Here is a 24,884-nt window from a genome sequence, read left to right on the forward strand (position 1 = left end):
ATTCGTTCATACAGTCATTCACAGAAGAACAAAAACAACCATATAATGCAAACATTTGTTTTAATTCATGCCAGGAAAGGCACATTCATACACTCAATTGAACAGTTCGATATATCAGAATTTTATATGCATATACATTCAGGCAGTGCATGAGTTCTGATGTCCATCAATAAATGTATCAATTACATTTAAACATTTTGAACCACAAATGATAGCACACTGGATAGGAACACTGACCGATTTGTATACATTTAGCGGAGGAAGCAAATGTGAGCGCCCTGCAGTCCATATTGCTGTTGGCTCAATCTATACAGTGCAAAAACAGACATTGCATCAGAAGCACTTCATGGTGGTGGACAGTCCACATTAATTAATTTTCTTTTCAACAGCTGGGTCAAACTAGTTTGTTCCTGAACCTATTTGTTTCCATTACTTATTAGTACATTATCTTAGTCTACAGTTCATAACTCCTCTTTTCTCTGTTGAAATTGCATTATCATCGTGCATCTTTTCTCAGAATAATGCATATGCAATAAACAGTGTGCAGCAGTCGAAAAGACCGAACCGGAAAAATTCCTTACTGTACTTCATACTTCTTAAATCGCAGATTAATCACACATTCTCATTATGAGACACGAAAACATTCACAAATGAGCACCTGATAATGTTATGTCCTTTAGCTTATTATCATGGTTGACCTTTGACATTGCAAGCAGTAAGCACATACAGATTGACTGGAGGGCAGTGAAGGAAAATGCTTTGCTACACTAGCTTGTAGACTGGAGAACAACATCATTCTAAATGGTGTTACATCAAATTCTGAGGTCAAACGAGTTGAACTTGCAAGATTGGACGTTTAATAACTGGCATCACTATTATTAAATAATAGTTCTGGAATACTCTTACATCATTTCGATGACTACTTTATCACTAAAGCTTTTGTCCAACTTCTTCTCTGTCCATAATGCCCCTTAGATTATACACTCAGAGGACACGGGAGGTTTTTGGATTTTTTTGACTGTCAAAGTATGTTGTCAAGAAAACCCTTGAAATATCTTTAAAAAGCCCATTCATGAAACAACTTCAAATAGTCTAGGAAGGTTAGATAATGCATACGCAAGTGTAGACACATACAGTAAGCATAGGCTTCTAAATACATAACATTGGACAACACCGCAAAATGTTCTTAAAGGCAAAATACTCCACTCCATGTTGTGCATAGATGAATCGTTAGGTTTCAAAAGCAAACCGATACCCTAAACTTCAAGCGTGAGTTAATGCACAGTGTACAGCAAAGTTGACCGATGCTGACTGTAACTGACAGATACGTAGTTTGCTCAAGGATATGTTTTAACAGCTTTCCTTTGGCCTGATGATATTTGATGAGGCTGTTGAAATTTTATGGTGAATTTGTTCAGGTGTGTGGTGTGGTGCATGTCTTTATTATGCCTGCAACATACTTTATGTAATTACTTATTGCATGTTTATTTGCCATAACAATTTCCAATCCATTCACCACTGCTTCCATCCAGTCAACACTTGAGTCTATAACCTGCTTAACCTGCGGGGCGGCAGGGTAGCCTAGTGGTTAGAGCGTTGGACTAGTAACCGGAAGTTCAAACCCCCGAGCTGACAAGGTACAAATATGTCATTCTGCCCCATGAACAGGCAGTTAACCCACTGTTCCCAGGCCGTCATTGAAAATATTTTTTTTTCTTAACTGACTTGCCTAGTTAAATAAAGGTAAAATAAAAAAATAGGGGATGATTACTGAGGATGACCTCATGCAAACTGGGCGATCTTATTCCCATAACACACCACAGTCACCCATTGGCTAGCATTTTCTGGATAGTTTATCAGTTATCCTATTTAGTTTATGGTTCACTTGAAGAGAACTCATAATATGGACCCAGTCTTGTAAGATCTTTAACTTTAAACTGATGACAGAAGGACACCAATCAGCAGTGATATATTATTCACAAGATAATGGACAATAGATAGTAAGGCAATCCACAGACCATTTAATAGTCATGCCCTCCTCACTTTGGTTGACAATGGCCCACTCACCAACCCAAGTTTGGTACTTCCGAGCATTACGAATGGATATTGTGTTTTAAAAACGTCCTCTGGACCCAAGGTCTATCTGATTACAAACACCACATTACAAACAGCACAGACAGCTGTCAAAGGGGAAACAGAAACACCTATCTCTGTCATTGTATTCGATTCCGCCTCTCTTCTTTCCATAATTTCCTGTCTTCTTTCGACAGTCCCAAATCCCATTTCAAATGCCACTCTAAGCTTGGCGCACGAGTTGCCTCCCCTCCACTTCAACAACCAACTCTGGCCCGGTTAATAACAGCTCTCAGCCTGCGAGCAGCCCTAAGACCACGTGCCACCTGCCAAAGACAGGCCCTCAGATTGGGTTTGCTCATGTAAAATGAAACTCCTTACTGGTTATTTGTCCATGGGCTTGTTTGGTTTTGGTGTCTGGACGACATCGCCATTGACCGTAACAGTCTTGTCAGGATCAGTCTTAGCTGTGTCCTTTTTGGACATGTCGGGCTCCCATAGGAAAAACTCGTGCAGGAGGGTGTTGACTGTGTCAGGGCACTCCATCATCACCATGTGACTGCCCTCCTCAATGACTTTCAGGAACGCAAACAGAAGGATCTGAAATGAAAAGGATAATAGTTACAATCAAGATAGAAAACAGTGGTACAGATTACGTTGACCATATTCAATCTAATATTAGATTAGATGAGAGGCTTGTGATATGATAGGAACTGTTCATAATTCATATCATAAAACATAAATTATATCAATTTATCTTTCGTTCATGAGTAGTAGAGCTTCTGAACTAAATTCACATGGATTGGTATTCATTCATTGATGTCTCCTTACCTCTGCCATGCGTTGGTCCTCATCCATAGGCACAAACTTGTCGTACATGCCGTGCACCAACAGGATGGGCACAGTAAGCTCAGCATGGTACACCTCATCCCCCTCGGGCCAATACTGCCCACTCATCATGGCTCGCAGCACAAATGGATTCACGTTGAAGGCATTGCCCTGCTTCAGCAGCTGCTTCTCTTTGGCTCCCTGACGGGCAAACCCAGCCCTGAACATGTTGGAAAAAGAGGTCAGACTCATAGCCCAATGATATATGTGTAATTAATTAAAATATATATATATTTTTGTATACCCTTATTTTTCCAGGTAAGTTGACTGAGAACACATTCTCATTTATAGCAACAACCTGGGGAATAGTTACAGGGGAGAGGAGGGGGGATGAATGAGCCAATTGGAAGCCATCAGTATTATCTGATATTCTAAATTCTGTGTAAATTCCCCTTACTTTGTGTATGCAGTAGTAGTTAAGCATTGACGGTGTACATCAGGGGTCCCCAATTACATTCAGCCGTGGGACGATTTTACCTTGGATGGTCAGGGAGCCAGAACATAGTTATAAATAACTTGTGCACTACAAAAAAGGTACCGCAAGAACCCCAAACAGATATATTATTTGACAAAAACAGAATAATTTCAAATCTTGATTACATGAGGATACGATCACATATGCGTCTATTACTTGGGAACAGATTTCCTAAATTAAAATAACTTTGAGCTGATTTCCTGGAGCCTCAAGTATAACATTTGCGTAAATATCTGCATGAGTAATTTCTGAAAAATAATGAGATTTTTCAACTTGGCGCACACTAGAGTTCGACCGACTATGATTTTTCAACGCAGATACCGATACTGATTATTGGAGGACCAAAAAAAGCATATACCGATTAATCGGATGATTTTTTTTGAAGATAGATAGATATTTGTAATAATGACAATTACAACAATACTGAATGAACAATGACTACTTTTATTTTAACTTAATATAATACATAAATCAAATCAATTCAATTTAGTGTCAAATAAATAAACATTTTCAATTTGGTTTAAATAATGCAAAAACACAGTGGTTCCTTTTAACAGTCTTCAATATTCCCAGGTAAGAAGTTTTAGGTTGTAGTTATTATAGGAATTATAGGAATTATAGTGGCGCCAGAGGAGATGGCTGCCGTTTCACGGTCTCCTAACCAATTGTGCTATTATGTGGGGGGGGGGGGGGGGGGTACACAATGCAAGAGGAGTCTTATGGCTTGGGGGTAAAAAGTGTTGACAAGCCTTTTTGTCCTAGACTTGGCACTCCGGTACCGCTTGCCGGTACCACTTGCCATGCGGTAGTAGAGAGTACAGTCTATGACTGGGGTGGCTGGGGTCTTTGACAATTTTTAGGGCCTTCCTCCGACACCGCCTGGTGTAGAGGTCCTGGATGGCAGGCAGCTTTGCCCCAGTGATGTACTGGGCCGTACGCACTACTCTCTGAAGTGTCTTGAGGTCGGAAGCCGAGCAATTGACGTACCAGGCAGAGATGCAACCGGTCAGGATGCTCTCGATGTTGCAGCTGTAGAACCTTTTGAGGATCTCAGGACCCATGCCAAATCTTTTTAGTTTCCTGAGGGGAATAGCCTTTGTCGTGCCCTCTTCACGACTGTCTTGGTGTGTTTGGACCAATCTAGTTTGTTGTTGATGTGGACACCAAGGAATTTGAAGCTCTCAACCTGCTCCACTACAGCCCCGTCGATGAGAATGGGGACGTGCTCGGTGCTCCTTTTCTTGTAGTCCACAATCATCTCCTTAGTCTTGGTTACGTTGAGGGATAGGTTGTTATTCTGGCACCACCCGGCCAGGTCTCTGACCTCCTCCCTATAGGCTGTCTCGTCGTTGATCAGGCCTACCACTGTTGTGTCGTCAGCAAACTTAATGATGGTGTTGGAGTCGTGCCTGGCCATGCAGTCGTGGGTGAACAGGGAGTACAGGAGGGGACTGAGCACGCACCCCTGGGGAGCTCCAGTGTTGAAGATCAGCGTGGCAGATGTGTTGCTACCTACCCTCACCACCTGGGGGCGGCCGGTCAGTAAGTCCAGGATCCAGTTGCAGAGGGAGGTGTTTAGTCCCAGGATCCTTAGCTTGGTGATGAGCTTTGAGGGGACTATGGTGTTGAACGCTGAGGTGTAGTCAACTAACAGCTTTTTCACATAGGTGTTCCTTTTGTCCAGGTGGGAAAGGGCAGTGTGGAGTGCAATAGAGATTGCATCATCTGTGGATCTGTTTGGGCGGTATGCAAATTGGAGTGGGTCTAGGGTTTCTGGGATGGTGTTGATGTGAGCCATTACCAGCTTTTCAAAGCACTTCATGGCTATGGACGTGAGTGCTACGGGTCTGTAGTCATTTAGGCAGGTTACCTTTGTGTTCTTGGGCACAGGGACTTGAAGCATGTTGGTATTACAGACTCAATCAGGGACATGTTGAAAATGTCAGTGAAGACACCTGCCAGTTGGTCAGCACATGCCCGGAGCACACGTCTTACTCACGTCAGCTATGGAGAGCGTGATCACACTGTCGTCCGGAACAGCTGATACTCTCATGCATGCCTCAGTGTTGCTTGCCTCGAAGCGAGCATAGGAGTGATTTAGCTCGTCTGGTTGGCTCGTGTCACTGGGCAGCTCGCGGCTGTGCTTCCCTTTGTAGTCTGTAATAGTTTGCAAGCCCTGCCACATCCGACGAGCGTCAGAGCCGGTGTAGTATGATCCAATCTTAGCCCTGTATTGACGCTTTGCCTGTTTGATGGTTCGTCGCAGGGCATAGCTGGATTTCTTGTAAGCTTCCGGGTTAGAGTCCCGCAACTTGAAAGTGGTAGTTCTACCCTTTAGCTCAGTGTGAATGTTGCCTGTAATCCATGGCTTCTGGTTGGGGTATGTACGTACAGTCGCTGTGGGGACGACGTCCTCAATGCACTTATTGATAAAGCCAGTGATTGATTTGGTGTACTCCTCAATGCCATCGGAAGAATCCCGGAACATGTTCCAGTCTGTGATAGCAAAGCAGTCCTGTAGTTTACCATCTGCTTCATCTGACCATTTTTTTATAGACCAAGTCACTGGTGCTTCCTGCTTTAATTTTTGCTTGTAAGCATGAATCAGGAGGATAGAGTTGTGGTTGGATTTACCAAATGGAGGGTGAGGGAGAGCTTTTGGGTCTCTGTGTGTGGAGTACAGGTGATCTACTATTTTTTTCCCTCTGGTTGCACATTTAACATGTTGATAGAGATTTGGTAGAACTGATTTAAGTTTCCCTGCATTAAAGTCTCTGGCCACTAGAAGCGCCGCCTCTGGGTGAATGCTTTCCTGTTTGCTTATTTCCTTATACAGCTGACTGAGTGCGGTCTTAGTGCCAGCATCTGTCTGTGGTGGTAAATAAACAGACACGAAAAGTATAGCTGAGAACGCTCTAGGCAAGTAGTGTGGCCTGCAGTTTATCACAATATACTCAACTTCAGGCGAGCAAAATCTAGAGACTTCCTTAGATTTCATGCACCAGCTGTTTTTTTTACAAATATGCACTGACCGTCCCCCCTCGTCAGTGTGCTGTTCTATCCTGCCGGTGCAGCATATATCCCGCTAGCTGAATATCCATGTCGTCATTCAGCCACGATTCCGTGAAGCATAGGATATTACAGTTTTTGATGTCCCGATGGTAGGGTATTCGTGATCTTACCTCGTCTAGTTTATTGTCCAATGATTGCACGTTGGCGAGTAATATTGACGGTAACGGCAGCTTTCCTAGTAGTCTTCTGCGGGTCCAGACGAGGCATCCGGTTCTTCGTCCTCTGCGTCGCTTCCTTTTGCGAGTAATTGGGAAGTCTGCCCTGTGGGGTGTTTGGAGAATATTGTGTGAGTCCTGCTTGCTGCTGTTGTTGTTGTTGAAGAAATGTTTGTCTAATCCGAGGTGAGTGATCGCTGTCCTGATATCCAGAAGCTCTTTTCTTCCGTAAAATACAGTTGCAGAAACATTATGTACAAAATAATTTACAAATATCGCTGGGGCAAAGCTGCCTGCCATCCAGGACCTCTACACCAGGCGGTGTCAGAGGAAGGCCCTAAAAATTGTCAAAGACCCCAGCCACCCCAGTCATAGACTGTTCTCTCTACTACCGCATGGCAAGTGGTACCGGCAAGCGGTACCGGAGTGCCAAGTCTAGGACAAAAAGGCTTGTCAACACTTTTTACCCCAAAGCCATAAGACTGCTGTCTATTTGCATTGTGTACCCCCCCCCCCAACCCCTCTTTTACGCTGCTACTCTCTGTTTATCTTATATGCATAGTCACTTTAACTATTCATTCATGTACATACTACCTAAATTGGCCCGACCAACCAGTGCTCCCGCACATTGGCTAACCAGGCTATCTGCATTGTGTCCCACCACCCGCCAACCCCTCTTTTTACACTTCTGCTACTCTCTGTTCATCATATATGCATAGTCACTTTAACGATACCTGCATGTACATACTACCTCAATAAGCCTGACTAACAGGTGTCTGTATATAGCCGTGCTACTCTTTTTTTCAAATGTCTTTTTACTGTTGTACTGTTGTTGTTTTATTTCTTTACTTACCTACACACGCGCGCACACACACACACACACCTTTTTCCCCCGCACCATTGGTTAGAGCCTGTAAGTAAGCATTTCACTGTAAGGTTTACACCTGTTGTATTCGGCGCATGTGACAAATAAACTTTGATTTGAATATACCATTTGTGTTTCATATACCTTTGACTATTGGATGTTCTTATAGGCACTTTAGTATTGCCAGCCTAATCTCAGGAGTTGATAGGCTTGAAGTCATAAACAGCGCTGTGCATCCATCATTGCTAAGAGCGGCTGGCAAACGCAGTAAAGTGCTGTTTGAATGACTGCTTACAAGCCTGCTGATGCCTACCACCGCTCAGTCAGTCTGCTCTATTAAATATCAGATCATATACTTAATTCTAATATAATAAACACACAGAAATTATGAGCCTTTGGTCATTAATATGGTCAAATCATTTCGAAAACAAAACGTTTATTCTTTCAGTGAAATACGGAACCCGTTCTGTATTTTATCGAATAGGTGGCAACCCTAAGTCAAAATGTTGCTGTTACATTGCACAACCTTCAATGTTGTGTCATAATTATCTAAAATTAATTAATTAATTACGGTCTTTGTTAGGAAGAAATGGTCTTGGCGAGGCGGGCGGCCCAAACTGCTTGCACTGAACGCAAGAGAAGTGACACAATTTCCCTAGTTAATATTGCCTGCTAACATGAATTTCTTTCAACTACATATGCAGGTTTAAAAATATATACTTGTGTATTGATTTTAAGAAAGGCATTAATGTTTATGGTTAGGTACATTTGTGCAACAATTGTGCTTTTTTCGCGAATGCGCTTTTGTTAAATCATCACCTGTTTGGCAAAGTTAAAGTAGGCTCTGATTCGATGATCAATTAACAGGCACCGTATTGATTACATGCAACGCAGAACAAGCTAGTTAACCTAGTAATATCATCAACCATGTGAGCACATGTTCACGTCCACTTTTGTGTGAACTGGCGCACAAATGTTTTGCAGTCTATTTTGGGGGGGGGGGGGGGGGGGGGGTGACAAATAAAATTCCTTGTGGGCAGCCGACTATTCGGAAACCGCAGTGTACAGTATACTTTCTGTATTAAGAGTTTCTTGGTTTTGTTTTGTCTACAGCGATAGATTGGTGTTCTCTTTGTTAAGCGATGTGTTGTTATTTTGTCTACAAAATGTTGTTTTGTCTAGCAACGGGTTGTTGTTTTGTCTGCACTGCAATATTTTTTTGTCTACAAAGAGATGGGATGATTTACTTACTTGAGAAAGCTCCAGGCCAGACAGGGGGAGAGGCAGTGCAGCACACAGGAAGGCAGCTGGAAGATGGAACAGAGGTTGGGCTCCAGAGCTGTGGGCCCCCCTCCATTGATCATCACCACCTTGTGAACCTGGTCTGGATACTCATGGGCCAGGAAGGTACAGAACGATACCCTGAAAGGGATATAATCAAACAAGTGAAAATAACATATTGGGAACCTGCTCTCGGATTGGTCCATTCATCCTGACATCATCATAACCCTGCTCTCTGACTGGTCGCTTCATCATGCCATCGTCATAACCCTGCTCTCTGATTGGTTCTTCTTCTTCAGACATAGTCAGGACCAGTTTATGGTGTGTTTCAGGGCATGTTCAAATTGTCACGTCTGCTCCCGCTCTTCCCTCCCCCTGGCGCTTGAGGGCGCCAGATTACCCTGCATCACCCACACCTGCCTTCCCTCGTCACTCGCATCAGCATTATTGGACTCACCTGGACTCCCTTATCTCCTGTTTATTTCCTCCCCTATATCTGTCAGTTCCCTTGCTCTGTTCCCGGCTGCTGCATTGATTGTTTTTTGTCTTAGTTTCTGTTTGCTGACGCTGTGCTTGTCTCGTGATATGTCTGTTATTTATTAAATGTTACTCCCCGTACCTACTTCGTCTCTCCAGCGTCATTCCACGTGACACAAATACTGTAATTCCTTTACTATCATGATATTCCTTCTGTTAATTGACCGAAGACATAAGATGATACTTGACCATTCATTTTATCAGAGAAGCAAGCATACTGACCCATAGGAGTGCCCGACTAGGATGTTGCGTTTACGGGCGTATTTCTTGAAGATGGCGCGCATGTCCTCTGCCAGGGCATAGAAGGTGTAGGCCGCCGTGATGTGGGGCGCTTTGCTGACCCCGTGGCCCGCCAGGTCAGGGGCGATGACCTCATACCCCAGCCGCGAGAAGAAGTCCAGCTGGCTGCCCCAGATGTCCAGCGAGCCGCCTACCCCATGTACGAAAAAGAGTGCCACATCCGAGTGTGTCCCCTTGCAGCTGGAGATCTCCCTCTCCGAGTCAATCATCAATGTGCGCTTAGGCTTGCGATGGCGCCGGCGAGGAGGCGCCGCGGGTTTCTGATCCCCGACCGTGGGTAGAGGAGGCGTGGGTTTGGGTTCAGGGGAGGTGGGCACTTCCTTATAGTCGGCCAGTTCCACCTCCACGGTGCTATAGGGCTCTAGGTCACCATCCTGGCACTGGAGGATCTGCGAGTGCAGCACGTCGCCCAGGTTCTCAATGACTAGCTGGCCGTTGCGGTAGACAGTGATCTTGCGCTTGCAGTGCACACTGCTGCTGCTGTTGCTTCCACTGCCCTTCTCCTGCTCTGGCTCCTTTACCTGGTCCTCCTCCGTTACCACCGATGACTGCCGCTCAGGGATGATGTGGCGAACCCTTAGGACTCTCCCGGGCTTCACCTCCACAAACTCAAAGGTGTCCTCTGAGCCAGCTGACTCGACGGGCATCACCAGGCTGGCAGCCTTCCCAGTCAGACAGCACAGGATCCCGTCTGTAATGCTGGTCAGCATAGTGCCTGCCTGCAGAGACACATACCCATGAGGAATGTCAATGAGCAATCTTAACAAAACCAACACGGCGTGATTGATTATGCTTGAAAAAAGAACTAAATGTTATGCTATGTACTGTGGTAAGAACATGAGGTAAGTGTTTTGTATGCATAATATTGTGAATAACATTAGTTATTTCATATTAAAATACAACACAGTCCCCATTTTGGTTTGAGACAAAGTCTTAGGTTGGAACTTACAAACATAAGACACTGCTCAAAAAAATAAAGGGAACACTTAAACAACACAAATGTAACTCCAAGTCAATCACACTTCTGTGAAATCAAACTGTCCACTTAGGAAGCAACACTGATTGACAATAAATTTCACATGCTGTTGTGCAAATGGAATAGACAACAGGTGGAAATTATAGGCAATTAGCAAGACACTCCCAATAAAGGAGTGGTTCTGCAGGTGGCAACCACAGACCACTTCTCAGTTCCTATGCTTCCTGGCTGATGTTTTGGTCACTTTTGAATGCTGGCGGTGCTTTCACTCTAGTGGTAGCATGAGACGGAGTCTACAACCCACACAAGTGGCTCAGGTAGTGCAGCTCATCCAGGATGGCACATCAATGCGAGCTGCGGCAAGACGGTTTGCTGTGTCTGTCAGCGTAGTGTCCAGAGCATGGAGGCGCTACCATGAGACAGGCCAGTACATCAGGAGACGTGGAGGAGGCCGTAGGAGGGCAACAACCCAGCAGCAGGACCGCTACCTCCGTCTTTGTGCAAGGAGGAGCAGGAGAAGCACTGCCAGAGCCCTGCAAAATGACCTCCAGCAGGCCACAAATGTGCATGTGTCTGCTAAAACGGTCAGAAACAGACTCCATGAGGGTGGTATGAGGGCCCGACGTCCACAGGTGGGTGTTGTGCTTACAGCCCAACACCGTGCAGGACTTTTGGCATTGGCCAGAGAACACCAAGATTGGCAAATTCGCCACTGGCGCCCTGTGCTCTTCACAGATGAAAGCAGGTTCACACTGAGCACGTGACAGACGTGACAGAGTCTGGAGACGCCGTGGAGAACATTCTGCTGCCTGCAACATCCTCTAGCATGACCGGTTTGGCGGTGGGTCAGTCATGGTGTGGGGTGGCATTTCTTTGGGGGGGCCGCACAGCCCTCCATGTGCTCGCCAGAGGTAGCCTGACTGCCATTAGGTACCGAGATGAGATCCTCAGACCCCTTGTGAGACCATATGCTGGTGCGGTTGGCCCTGGGTTCCTCCTACTGCAAGACAATGCTAGACCTCATGTGGCTGGAGTGTGTCAGCAGTTCCTGCAAGAGGAAGGCATTCATGCTATGGACTGGCCCGCCCTTTCCCCAGACCTGAATCCAATTGAGCACATCTGGGACATCATGTCTCGCTCCATCCACCAACGCCACGTTGCACCACAGACTGTCCAGGAGTTGACGGATGCTTTAGTCCAGGTCTGGGAGGAGATCCCTCAGGAGACCATCCGCCACCTCATCAGGAGCATGCCCAGGTGTTGTAGGGAGGTCATACAGGCACGTGGAGGCCACACACACTACTGAGCCTCATTTTGACTTGTTTTAAGGACATTACATCAAAGTTGGATCAGCCTGTAGTGTGGTTTTCCACTTTAATTTTGAGTGTCACTCCAAATCCAGACCTCCATGGGTTGATAAAAATTATCAATGGAAATCAAATGTGTGATTTTGTTGTCAGCACATTCAAATATGTAAAGAAAAAAGTATTTAATAAGAATATTTCATTCATTCAGATCTAGGATGTGTTATTTTAGTGTTCCCTTTATTTTTTGAGCAGTGTATAAGAACAAAACAGTAAAAAGTGCCCCAGAAGGGGTGCTGTGAGTTTCCATTATTGTTCTGACCGTACACATTCTCTCCATACATCACAACACATAATAGGAACGACCTGGTAGGCTTAACAGACAACAAAGATCAACAGACATCTTTGAACTAAAAGATCCCAATGGCTCTCACCACAACAATTCACCACACGAAAAAAAAAACAAAACAGTTGTTTGAACCTGATATATGCTCCATGATAAACACGCTAGGGTTTCTCAATAATTAAGCTTTCAATTAAAATACTCACCAGCATAAATGACCAGTTTAACATTGGGTTCAAAGTCAGTCCATGGACAACAGTAACACAATACCTGCGTTGAAATTAGTTTCAGTGTGAAGAAGCAGAAACAATTGACATACTGACCTAGTCAAAAATCGAAGAATGGTCACGGCTCTTCCAAAATGGCCCCTGGTCCCTAGAGTATAAATAGAATGTCAGAAATGGCACAGCGGGGTTCATGACAACTGCTCACTCTATGTATTACATGTGCCAATGGAGTTTGGTTATTAGTACACCAGCACACGATGGTGTTTTCCAGGATGGTTATGTCCTGTCATGGCTCAAGAGGTTTTTGGCAGTCTGGTAAATTGAGAATTTCATGTCACACGGTTTAAATATAGGCACACAGATTATCAAGGGGAAGCAGAGCAGAAGTGTCATATCTACAGCATGTTTTGGAACTTAGATAAAGGCTTTATGGTTTCCTATGTTACTGTGTCTCCACTAACTAAACAGAATATAAACTGCTGCTTGTGTTCTATTATTCAATTATTATTATTATTCAATCTTATGTAAAGTTGGAGTATATGATCTATCTATGCTCAGATTATGATCCCTACAATGCTAGACATCTGATTGAATTGCATTTCTAGTCAACAAGGTTCACCGATATTATTAGATCATGCTCATCGCTACAGTCGGTGAGGCCTGGGGAAAAGTGCGGCAGCCATTTTCAAACCTCAGAAAAGTGTTGGCTACAGAGAAGGGAGGCTTTTCTAATGATGAGTTTGTGGAAACCCTTCATATAAAAGCTGACCTGACACACTGGCTTTAATCAACACATATATTTCTCTCCTGGTATTCACTCCAAGAAACACCATTGACTTATATACATGTCAAGCCACACACACAAACACACTAATAATGGCAGAGCTCTGATTAATGTCCATTCCTCTCTCACTCACCCACCTCCAATCACCTTCAACCCCGGATTCATATTCTAGATTCATACATTATTTATTCACAGTGAGGGGAGATGTCTAAATTCAATCAAATACCATTTTATTTTATACCACATACGCATGGTTAGCAGATGTTATTGCGAGTGCAGTGAAATGCTTATGCTTCTAGATCCAACAGTGCAGCAGTATCTAAACAGGTAATATCTAACAATTCCACAACAAAACCCAAGAGGCCCATGATCACTCTGGATGAACTGCAGAGATCTACAGCTGAGGTGGGAGACTCTGTCCATAGGACAACAATCAGTCGTATATTGCACAAATCTGGCCTTTATGGAAGAGTGGCAAGAAGAAAGCCATTTCTTAATATATCCATAAAAAGTGTTGTTTAAAGTTTGCCACAAGCCACCTGGGAGTCACACCAAACATGTGGAAGAAGGTGCTCTGGTCAGATGAAACCAAAATTGAACTGTTTGGCAACAATGCAAAACGTTATGTTTGGCGTAAAAGCAACACACCATCCCCACTGTCAAACATGGTGGTGGCAGCATCATGGTTTGGGCCTGCTTTTCTTCAGCAGGGACAGGGAAGATGGTTAAAATTGATGGGAAGATGGATGGAGCCAAATACAGGACCATTCTGGAAGAAAACCTGATGGAGTCTGCAAAAGACCTGAGACTGGGACGGAGATTTGTCTTCCAACAAGACAATGATCCAAAACATAAAGCAAAATCTACAATGGAATGGTTCAAAAATAAACATATCCAGGTGTTAGAATGGCCAAGTCAAAGTCCAGACCTGAATCCAATCGAGAATCTGTGGAAAAAACTGAAAACTGCTGTTCACAAATGCTCTCCATCCAACCTCACTGAGCTCGAGCTGTTTTGCAAGGAGGAATGGGAAAAATTTTCAGTCTCTCGATGTGCAAAACTGATAGAGACATACCCCAAGTGACTTACAGCTGTAATCGCAGCAAAAGGTGGCGCTACAAAATATTAACTTAAGGGGGCTGAATAATTTTGCACGCCCAATTTTTCAGTTTTTGATTTGTTAAAAAAGTTTGAAATATCCAATAAATGTCGTTCCACTTCATGATTGTGTGCCACTTGTTGTTGATTCTTCACAAAAAAATACAGTTTTATATCTTTATGTTTGAAGCCTGAAATGTGGCAAAAGGTCGCAAAGTTCAAAGGGGCCGAATACTTTCGCAAGGCACTGTACACATGAGATGAGTAATGCAATATATGTAAACATTCTTAAAGTGGCATTATTAAAGTGACTAGTGTTCCATTTATTAAAGTGGCCAATGATATCAAGTCTGTAGGTAGGCAGCTGCCTCTCTGTGCTAGTGGTGGCTGTTTAACAATATGATGGCCTTGAGATAGAGAGATTGAAAACCAGCTTCTGTCACAGCTTTGATGCACTTGTACTGACCTTGCCTTCTGGATGGAAGTGGGGTGAACAGGTAGTGGCTTGGGTGGTTATTGTCCATGATTATCTTATATGCCTTCCTGTGACATTGTGTGTTGTAGGTGTCCTGGAGGGCAGGTAGTTTGCCACCGGTGATGCGTTGTGCAGACCGCACCACCTTCTGGAGAGCCCTGCGGTTGTGGGCGGTGCAGTTGTCGTACCAGGCGGTGATACAGCCCGACAGAATGCTCTCAATTGTGCATCTGTAAAAGCTTGTGAGGGTTTTTGGTGACAAGTCAAATTTATTCAGCCTCCTGAGGTTGAAGAGGCGCTGTTGCGCCTTCTTCACCACACTGTCTGTGTGGGTGTACCATTTCAGTTTATCGGTGATATGTACACCCTGGAACTTAACTTGCCACCTTCTCCACTGCTGTCCCATCGATGTGGATGGGGGGTGCTCATCTGCTGTTTCCTGAAGTCAAAGATCATATCTTTTGTTTTGCTGACATTGAGTGAGAGGGTGTTTTCCTGACATCACCCTCTGAGGGCCCTCACCTCCTCCCTGTAGGCTGTTTCGTCGTTGTTGGTAATCAAGCTGTTACGGATACAGGTATCCTGTGTCTGTGTGTGTGTATCCTGTGTGTTTCTTTTCTCTCCTTCACAGGTGAAAATCATCACTCCCCAATCAGTCAACAATCAATCATCAATCAGAAGACACACCTCCTCCTGTTTCCTACCCTATCACAGTTCCTTTCCCTTGGTTTAAAAACCCCATCTGTTGTTTGCTCTAGAGCTCAATCTCTCTGTAAATGCCATGTATGTAGATCTCTCTGTCAGTTACACCAGCCCAAATTATTGTGGGAAGATTGTGGAAGGCTACCCGAAATGTTTGACCCAAGTTAAAAAATGTATAAGCAATGCTACCGAATACTAATTGAGTGTATGTAAACTTCTGACCAACTGGGAATGTGATGAAATAAATAAAAGAGGAAATAAATCATTCTCTCTACTATTATTCTGACATTTCACATTCTTAAAATAAAGTGGTGATCCTAACTGACCTAAGACAGGGAATTTTTACTAGGATTAAATGTCAGGAATTGTGAAAAACTGAGTTTAAATGTATTTGAGTAAGGTACACTTCCGACTTTAATTGTATGCTTGCTCTGAGAATGTGATCCGGAGCCTCCTCACGAATGGTGTGACGCAATTGTGGAGCCTCTGGAGGCTTGCGGAGGCATAATTGAGCTCCGTACCGCATTGCCGTGTGCATCCCAAATGTATTAATAATGCGGAGGGCTCCGTATAACTCCACATTGACATGACTGTTTGACGGGAGGTGGGGGAGAGAGGTCCTGTATAAACATAAATTCACATCCTTGAATACTTATTTCACAACAACTCTGCTACGTGAAGAGCAAAAAGTATGTTTGCTCTGACTTCTGCATCGGAGTAAATGCAGTACGGCTACTGCAGACATCGGATTGGCCATGCAGAGCCTTTAAGTCTCATTGATCTCTACACATCTACAGTACCAGTCACTGGGTACTCATTACAAGAAAATTGTAAATTTTTATATTTTCTACATTGTAGAAAAATAGTGAAGACATCAAAACTATGAAATAACACATATGGAATCATGTAGTTACTAAAAAAGCATTAAACAAATCAAAATATATTTAATATTTTATATTCTTCAAAGTAGCAACCCTTAGCCTTGATGACAGCTTTGCACACTCTTGGCATTCTCTCAACCAGCTTCACCTGGAATGCTTTTCCAACCGTCTTGAAGGAGTTCCCACATATGCTGAGCACTTGTTGGCTGCTTTTCCTTCACTCTGCGGTCCAACTCATCCCAAACCATCTCAATTGGGTTGAGGTCAGGTGATTGTGGAGGGCAGGTCATCTGATGCAGCACCCCATTACTCTCCTTCTTGGTCAAATAGCCCTTACACAACCTGGAGGTGTGTTGGGTCATTGTCCTGTTGAAAAACAAATGATAGTCCCACTAAACGCAAACCAGATGGGATGGCGTGTTGCTGCAGAATGCTGTGGTAGCCATTCTGAATTAGTGTGCCTTGAAGTATAAATAAATCACAGACAGGGTCACCAGCAAAGCACCCCACACCATCACACCACCTCCTTCATGCTTCAAGGTGGGAACCACACATGCGGAGATAATCCGTTCACCTACTCTGCGTCTCACAAAGACACGGTAGGTTGAAACCAGAAATCTCAAATTTTGACTCATCAGACCAAAGGACATATTTGCACTGGTCTAATGTCCACTGCTCGTGTTTCTTGGCTCAATCAAGCCTCTTCTTATTATTGGTGTAGTAGTTTCTTTGCTGCAATTCGGCCATGAAGGCCTGATTCACGCAGTCTCCTCTGAACAGTTGATGTTGAGATGCGTCTGTTACTTGAACTCTGTGAAGCATTTATTTGGGCTGCGATTTCTGGTAAGTAGGGTACATGGCTGGTAACTCTTATGAACTTATCCTCTGCAGCAGAGGTAACTCTGGGTCTTCCTTTCCTGTGGCGATCCTCATGAGAAACAGTTTCATCATAGTCATATTATATATTCATCATATTACATTAGATTAGATCGCTCTCCAAGATCGCATAGCAGTTCAGACGTCTTTTGTCCTCGTCTTGTCGTGTCCTGTATATATATATATTTACAACTTTTTTCACATACATTTTATTTTTATTTTCCATCAACTCATCTTCTAAACACTTTCCTGCAACCAGCCTCACCAATTTATATTCATAAAAAAGTATTATTTACCTCAGATCTGTAATCCTCCAAGAAGCTAGCCAGAAACTCCAAGAAGCTAGCCAGAAACTAGCCAGAAGCTAGCCAGGAGATAGCCCAGAAGCTAATCCAGAAGCTAATCAGAAGCTAGTTAGCTTCTTTACTGGCAAATTGTTAGTATTCAGCTAACTACGGTTTGTGGTCATCAGCTATCCTTTAGCTCGAAAATCTATCAAAAATCTATCGCCAGTTTTGTACGGCGATGTAATTTTTTGTAATTTTTCTCTCCATGTCCCTGGATTTCAACTGCTCTCTGGACATTCATACCCGGATCTCACAGCTAGCTAGCTGCTATCCGTGTGACAGTCGGCTTTCGTCGATTCCGGAGCAAACATCGATTGTTCCGGTGCTAGCCAGCTCCGTCAATCACTCCTGAGTTCCATCATTCACTCCTGGGCTGCAGTCACCTATCCGGACCCGTTTTACTGCCTACGCGGAGCCCCACCGGGCCTTCACAACTGGACTGCCGACGTTATCTACCTGAAGGAGATCCGGCTGGCTCCTCCGTCGCGACGTTACCTGAACGCCCATCTGCGGCCCGCTAACCGTTAGCTGTCTTACCGGCTGCTATCCGAATAGACAATCGGACAATTTATTTATTTTTATTATTATTATGTTTTCTTCTCGGGACTCTATAACTATATCTATTGTTCTTATTTTTGTTGTTGTTGTGTGATTTGGATTAATCCCCTCTACCACACGGAACCCCACTAATCTACTGACCGAACGCAAGAGGTGGCTAACAACAGACCTCCATCCTATGCTAGTTTGCTACCGATGGCCTGGCTAGCTGTCTAAATCGCCGTGACCCTCAACCAACCTCTCCACTCACTGGACCCTTTTGATCACTCAACTAAGCATGCCTCTCCTTAATGTCAATATGTCTTGTCCATTGCTGTTCTGGTTAGTGTTTATTGGCTTATTTCACTGTAGAGCCTCTAGTCCTGCTCACTATACCTTATCCAACCTATTAGTTCCACCACCCACACATGCAATGACATCTCCTGGTTTCAATGATGTTTCTAGAGACAATATCTCTCTCTTCATCACTCAATACCTAGGTTTACCTCCACTGTATTCACATCCTACCTTACCTTTGTCTGTACATTATACCTTGATGCTATTTTATCGCCCCCAGAAACCTCCTTTTACTCTCTGTTCCAGACGTTCTAGACGACCAATTCTTATTGCTTTTAGCCGCACCCTTATTCTACTCCTCCTATGTTCCTCTGGCGATGTAGAGGTGAATCCAGGCCCTGCAGTGCCTAGCTCCACTCCTATTCCCCAGGCGCTCTCTTTTGACGACTTCTGTAACCGTAATAGCCTTGGTTTCATGCATGTTAACATTAGAAGCAAATATAGCCTGCAGAGTTCTGTCCTACTATCCAGGTCTGTACCCAAACAATTTGAACTTCTACTTTTAAAAATCCACCTCTCTAAAAACAAGTCTCTCACCGTTGCCGCCTGCTATAGACCACCCTCTGCCCCCAGCTGTGCTCTGGACACCATATGTGAACTGATTGCCCCCCTTCTATCTATCTTCTATCTATCTTCAGAGCTCGTGCTGCTAGGCGACCTAAACTGGAACATGCTTAACACCCCAGCCATCCTACAATCTAAACTTGATGCCCTCAATCTCACACAAATTATCAATGAACCTACCAGGTACCTCCCCAAAGCCTTAAACACGGGCACCCTCATAGATATCATCCTAACCAACTTCCCCTCTAAATACACCTCTGCTGTCTTCAACCAAGATCTCAGCGATCACTGCCTCATTGCCTGCATCCGTAATGGGTCAGCGGTCAAACAACCTCCTCTCATCACTGTAAACGCTCCCTGAAACACTTCAGCGAGCAGGCCTTTCTAATCGACCTGGCCGGGGTATCCTGGAAGGATATTGACCTCATCCCGTCAGTAGAGGATGCCTGGATATTTTAAACAAATGCCTTCCTAACCATCTTAAATAAACATACCCCATTCAAGAAATTTAGAACCAGGAACAGATATAGCCCTTGGTTCTCCCCAGACCTGACTGCCCTTAACCAACACAAAAACATCCTATGGCGTTCTGCATTAGCATCGAACAGCCCCCGTGATATGCAGCTGTTCAGGGAAGCTAGAAACCATTATACACAGGCAGTTAGAAAAGCCAAGGCTAGCTTTTTCAAGCAGAAATGTGCTTCTTGCAACACTAACTCAAAAAAGTTCTGGGACACTGTAAAGTCCATGGAGAATAAGAACACCTCCTCCCAGCTGCCCACTGCACTGAAGATAGGAAACACTGTCACCACTGATAAATCCACCATAATTGAACATTTCAATAAGCATTTTTCTACTGCTGGCCATGCTTTCCACCTGGCTACTCCTACCCCTGTCAACAGCACTGCACCCCCAACAGCAACTCGCCCAAGCCTTCCCCATTTCTCCTTCTCCCAAATCCATTCAGCTGATGTTCTGAAAGAGCTGCAAAATCTGGACCCCTACAAATCAGCCGGGCTAGACAATCTGGACCCTTTCTTTCTAAAATTATCTGCCGAAATTGTTGCCACCCCTATTACTAGCCTGTTCAACCTCTCTTTCGTGTCGTCTGAGATTCCCAAAGATTGGAAAGCAGCTGCGGTCATCCCCCTCTTCAAAGGGGGGGACACTCTTGACCCAAACTGCTACAGACCTATATCTATCCTACCATGCCTTTCTAAGGTCTTCGAAAGCCAAGTCAACAAACAGATTACCGACCATTTCGAATCTCACCATACCTTCTCTGCTATGCAATCTGGTTTCAGAGCTGGTCATGGGTGCACCTCAGCCACGCTCAAGGTCCTAAACGATATCTTAACCGCCATCGATAAGAAACATTACTGTGCAGCCGTATTCATTGATCTGGCCAAGGCTTTCGACTCTGTCAATCACCACATCCTCATCGGCAGACTGAACAGCCTTGGTTTCTCAAATGATTGCCTCGCCTGGTTCACCAACTACTTCTCTGATAGAGTTCAGTGTGTCAAATCGGAGGGTCTGTTGTCCGGACCTCTGGCAGTCTCTATGGGGGTGCCACAGGGTTCAATTTTTGGACCGACTCTCTTCTCTGTATACATCAATGAGGTCGCTCTTGCTGCTGGTGAGTCTCTGATCCACCTCTACGCAGACGACACCATTCTGTATACTTCCGGCCCTTCTTTGGACACTGTGTTAACAACCCTCCAGGCAAGCTTCAATGCCATACAACTCTCCTTCCGTGGCCTCCAATTGCTCTTAAATACAAGTAAAACTAAATGCATGCTCTTCAACCGATCGCTACCTGCATCTACCCGCCTGTCCAACATCACTACTCTGGACGGCTCTGACTTAGAATACGTGGACAACTACAAATACTTAGGTGTCTGGTTAGACTGTAAACTCTCCTTCCAGACCCATATCAAACATCTCCAATCCAAAGTTAAATCTAGTATTGGCTTCCTATTTCGCAACAAAGCATCCTTCACTCATGCTCACCCTTGTAAAACTGACCATCCTACCAATCCTCGACTTTGGCGATGTCATTTACAAAATAGCCTCCAATACCCTACTCAACAAATTGGATGCAGTCTATCACAGTGCAATCCGTTTTGTCACCAAAGCCCCATATACTACCCACCATTGCGACCTGTACGCTCTCGTTGGCTGGCCCTCGCTGCATACTCGTCGCCAAACCCACTGGCTCCATGTCATCTACAAGACCCTGCTAGGTAAAGTCCCCCCTTATCTCAGCTCGCTGGTCACCATAGCATCTCCCACCTGTAGCACACGCTCCAGCAGGTATATCTCTCTAGTCACCCCCAAAACCAATTCTTTCTTTGGCCGCCTCTCTTTCCAGTTCTCTGCTGCCAATGACTGGAACGAACTACAAAAATCTCTGAAACTGGAAACACTTATCTCCCTCACTAGCTTTAAGCACCAACTGTCAGAGCAGCTCACAGATTACTGCACCTGTACATAGCCCACCTATAATTTAGCCCAAACAACTACCTCTTTCCCAACTGTATTTAATTTATTTATTTATTTTGCTCCTTTGCACCCCATTATTTTTATTTCTACTTTGCACATTCTTCCATTGCAAAACTACCATTCCAGTGTTTTACTTGCTATATTGTATTTACCTTGCCACCATGGCCTTTTTTGCCTTTACCTCCCTTCTCACCTCATTTGCTCACATTGTATATAGACTTGTTTATACTGTATTATTGACTGTATGTTTGTTTTACTCCATGTGTAACTCTGTGTCGTTGTATCTGTCGAACTTCTTTGCTTTATCTTGGCCAGGTCGCAATTGTAAATGAGAACTTGTTCTCAACTTGCCTACCTGGTTAAATAAAGGTAAAATAAATAAAATAAATAAATAAATAGTGCATTTGCTATTTGGCAAAAGGCCACAGAGCCCTGTGTCTTGTGCACTTTGTTTAGAAAATCGACAACATTGTTTCAGAAAATGCTTGTACACAATCGAGAAAAACTATGAAAATTAGGTGCACAGGCAAGTGAGCAAAGGAAAGTTAATGAAGTTCATTTTAACACACATATGGGAAATCGGAAAGCAGGTCATGGGGAGAGAGGAGGGGGCATTGATCCTGGTAAATGATGCCTCTGCATGAGGTGCAGTTTACTGCTCACTGTTTCTATGCATCCACACACACAGGGGAGCTCATTAACGTATTGAAATGGCACACAGGGATCAATGTCTGGCTGAGAGGGGTAGAACAAGGAGAGAAGGAAAAAGGGAGGGAGAGAGGGGAGAGAGAGAGAGAGAATTTATTGAGAATGTTGTGAAGGTTGGTGCATCCTGTACTATCCTGTTTCATGAGCCAAGTGAATTTTGAGATGTCCCTTCCTTGGTGGATCAAAATGGGGTAGAACAAGGAGCAGTGCTCTACGAGCAGTGAGGACGTCATTAATCATACGATCAAATGCTACCATCACAATATTCATTAGACACAGCTGGCCTCTAAATCATTGCAATACGTTTAGGGGTAAGGATACTGAGGACGTCATTAATCATACGATCAAATGCTACCATCACAATATTCATTAGACACAGGGAAGTCCACCTCCAACATACTTTCTGTTCAGGCTTATATCAAACCTGATATGATTGGATGATGATAACCTCAATATGATATTGTACACAGTATCTGTGTATAGACATATATGCCTGTCTGGGCTTTCATAGTGCTTACACACTATGATTTAAATCATAGTGTGTAAGCACTATGAAAGCCCAGACAGGCATATATGTCTATACACAGATACTGTGTCTACCAATATCATATTGAGGTTATCATCATCCAATCATATCAGGTTTGATATAAGCCTGAACAGAAAGTATGTTGGAGGTGGACTTCCCTCCAGGGGATTTTTATTTATTTTACCTCTAGGCAAGTCAGTTAAGAACAAATTCTTATTTTCAATGACGGCCTGCGAGGAGACTTGCACTACCCTCCAAGATCACTACATTACTCCACAACCAGAGATTAAAATGCAAAAGGCCATCCGACTCAACGTTCCTTGCCATATAAATCCCACTGTCACATTAAGGTTGAATATGAAAGTGAGAATTGAATATGATTGAGTTTTCCAGTGGACTGCCCTAAATGCTCTCAACCATGTTATTCAGCCATTTTACTATTTGATCTGCAATGCAGAATTAGGTTGATTATCCAAGCGTCATGTTTAACACACATTTGGTACACTATGTGCTCTACTTTTCCACCCACACAGTACATCAATACATTCTGATACATATATCTACAGTATTCAAAATACAAATGTGTAATTCATAACTAGTTGAATTATGTTGGTACTAGGGCATAACACTACCTGTAGACATCAGAAATTACATAATGTACCATTCAGAGCAGACAAATTAAGTCTTAGCCAAATGAGCATGCATACATTATTTTTTCACAACTGTTATGAAATATTTAACCATTTGCAAGCTGGACTGGACACTACTGTTGCCTATGGGACGTGATATATATATATATATATATATATATAGGCTATATATATATATATATTATATATATTTTTTTCCAACAACATAAATCAATATTGAGTGGGTGTGTTGCGCAATGTATGTCACAATGCCAACGCATTATGATTGACGTCTATTTATCTGAATTCCCATTATGAAATCTCAAATATTCTGTTCTAGGTATGGTATCAACATAAAACCCCATACCCAGTAATTGCCATACAACGTTTGCTGATGCATATGTCTATTTTCGAACCAAATCCTTACCTTACTGATGATTAAGGATGAGAAATAGGATGCTCCTCTCCCATAATACGCTAGTCAATAGCTTGATAATAATTAACTGCAGTTGAAAATCTGTTGCATTGGTATAATTCAAACGCAATCTGCAATATGATAATTGGGCATCTGCATATGGTTTACATTTTACTAATCAACAAATATAATAAGGCTTTAAATCTAATTAATGCACACTAGGTAGGTGTGCCCATTTAAATTTGAAAATGCCCATGCTGATGATAGATTAATGCTCTTTTGAACAGCATCGTTCGGCGTTGCGCACACGGGCGAGATTCTACCAACCCTTTTGGTCTTGTTGTATTCTGGTTGTACTCAGCCTCTTCGGAATTTTCCTGTCAACTTCCTTCTGCATTTGAATGACAAGAAAGATAGCGAATAGGCTACAAACCTTAGTCCTACGAAAGCCAATAGGATGTCTTGTATTCCAGTTGCTAAACCCGAGTGGGTAAGGTAACAACAGATTCCCATACCGTGTGTGTGTTACCAAGCAATTGTACTGTACCAAATAGGCTATAATACAAATGCAAAACTTTGAATGTAGCCTTATATGCATCAATACTTTTTATTGATGATATCTGAAAGAAAAAAATAATGGATGATAATATTCTTGGTTTGTAACGCCAAAATCAGTTTTTTGTTTATGTGTTGCCATGGTGTTTCTTTCAGTTTTTTGTTTATGTGTTGCCATGGTGTTTCTTTCAGTCCAGACTTAGGGGGTGGAGAGTTTTCTTTAACCTTCAACCGAGATGACCTTGACAAGTGGACCTCCCTAAGGGTGATGAGTATGCCTACGCTACCTATGACAGCTCCCTGTCACTTAGCGGAAGAATCACTTGCATAAGCAGCATCGACACCAAAACATCTGGGGTTCCCTCCATCTCCCCTAGAGAGCTGCTCGTAAGCTCTGTGGCCCCTCAGGATGGAATGCTTCTGGTATAG

The 24,884-nt window shown here is 43.6% G+C and overlaps 1 protein-coding gene across 2 annotated transcripts; it reads right to left on the reverse strand.

Annotated features, from left to right (window-relative positions):
• Positions 1-26: 26 nt before the first annotated feature.
• Positions 27-24,245, reverse strand: LOC110530114 (protein ABHD8). Of its 2 annotated transcripts, XM_021612942.2 has the most exons (6): positions 23,913-24,245; positions 12,593-12,644; positions 9,569-10,365; positions 8,780-8,950; positions 2,905-3,121; positions 27-2,673 (listed from the first exon to the last, which is right to left on the reverse strand). In XM_021612942.2, exons 3-6 carry the CDS (start codon positions 10,354-10,356, stop codon positions 2,458-2,460), a joined length of 1,392 nt encoding a protein of 463 aa, XP_021468617.2. In that variant the 5' UTR covers positions 10,357-10,365; positions 12,593-12,644; positions 23,913-24,245; the 3' UTR covers positions 27-2,457. The 2 variants fall into 2 exon arrangements, with proteins under 2 accessions (XP_021468617.2, XP_036841558.1); XM_036985663.1 differs by lacking the exon at positions 23,913-24,245 and having other exon boundaries at positions 12,476-12,601.
• Between the last annotated feature and the right edge of the window lie 639 nt (positions 24,246-24,884).

This window comes from Oncorhynchus mykiss, chromosome 8, assembly GCF_013265735.2.
Source record: "Oncorhynchus mykiss isolate Arlee chromosome 8, USDA_OmykA_1.1, whole genome shotgun sequence".
NCBI lineage: Eukaryota > Metazoa > Chordata > Actinopteri > Salmoniformes > Salmonidae > Oncorhynchus > Oncorhynchus mykiss.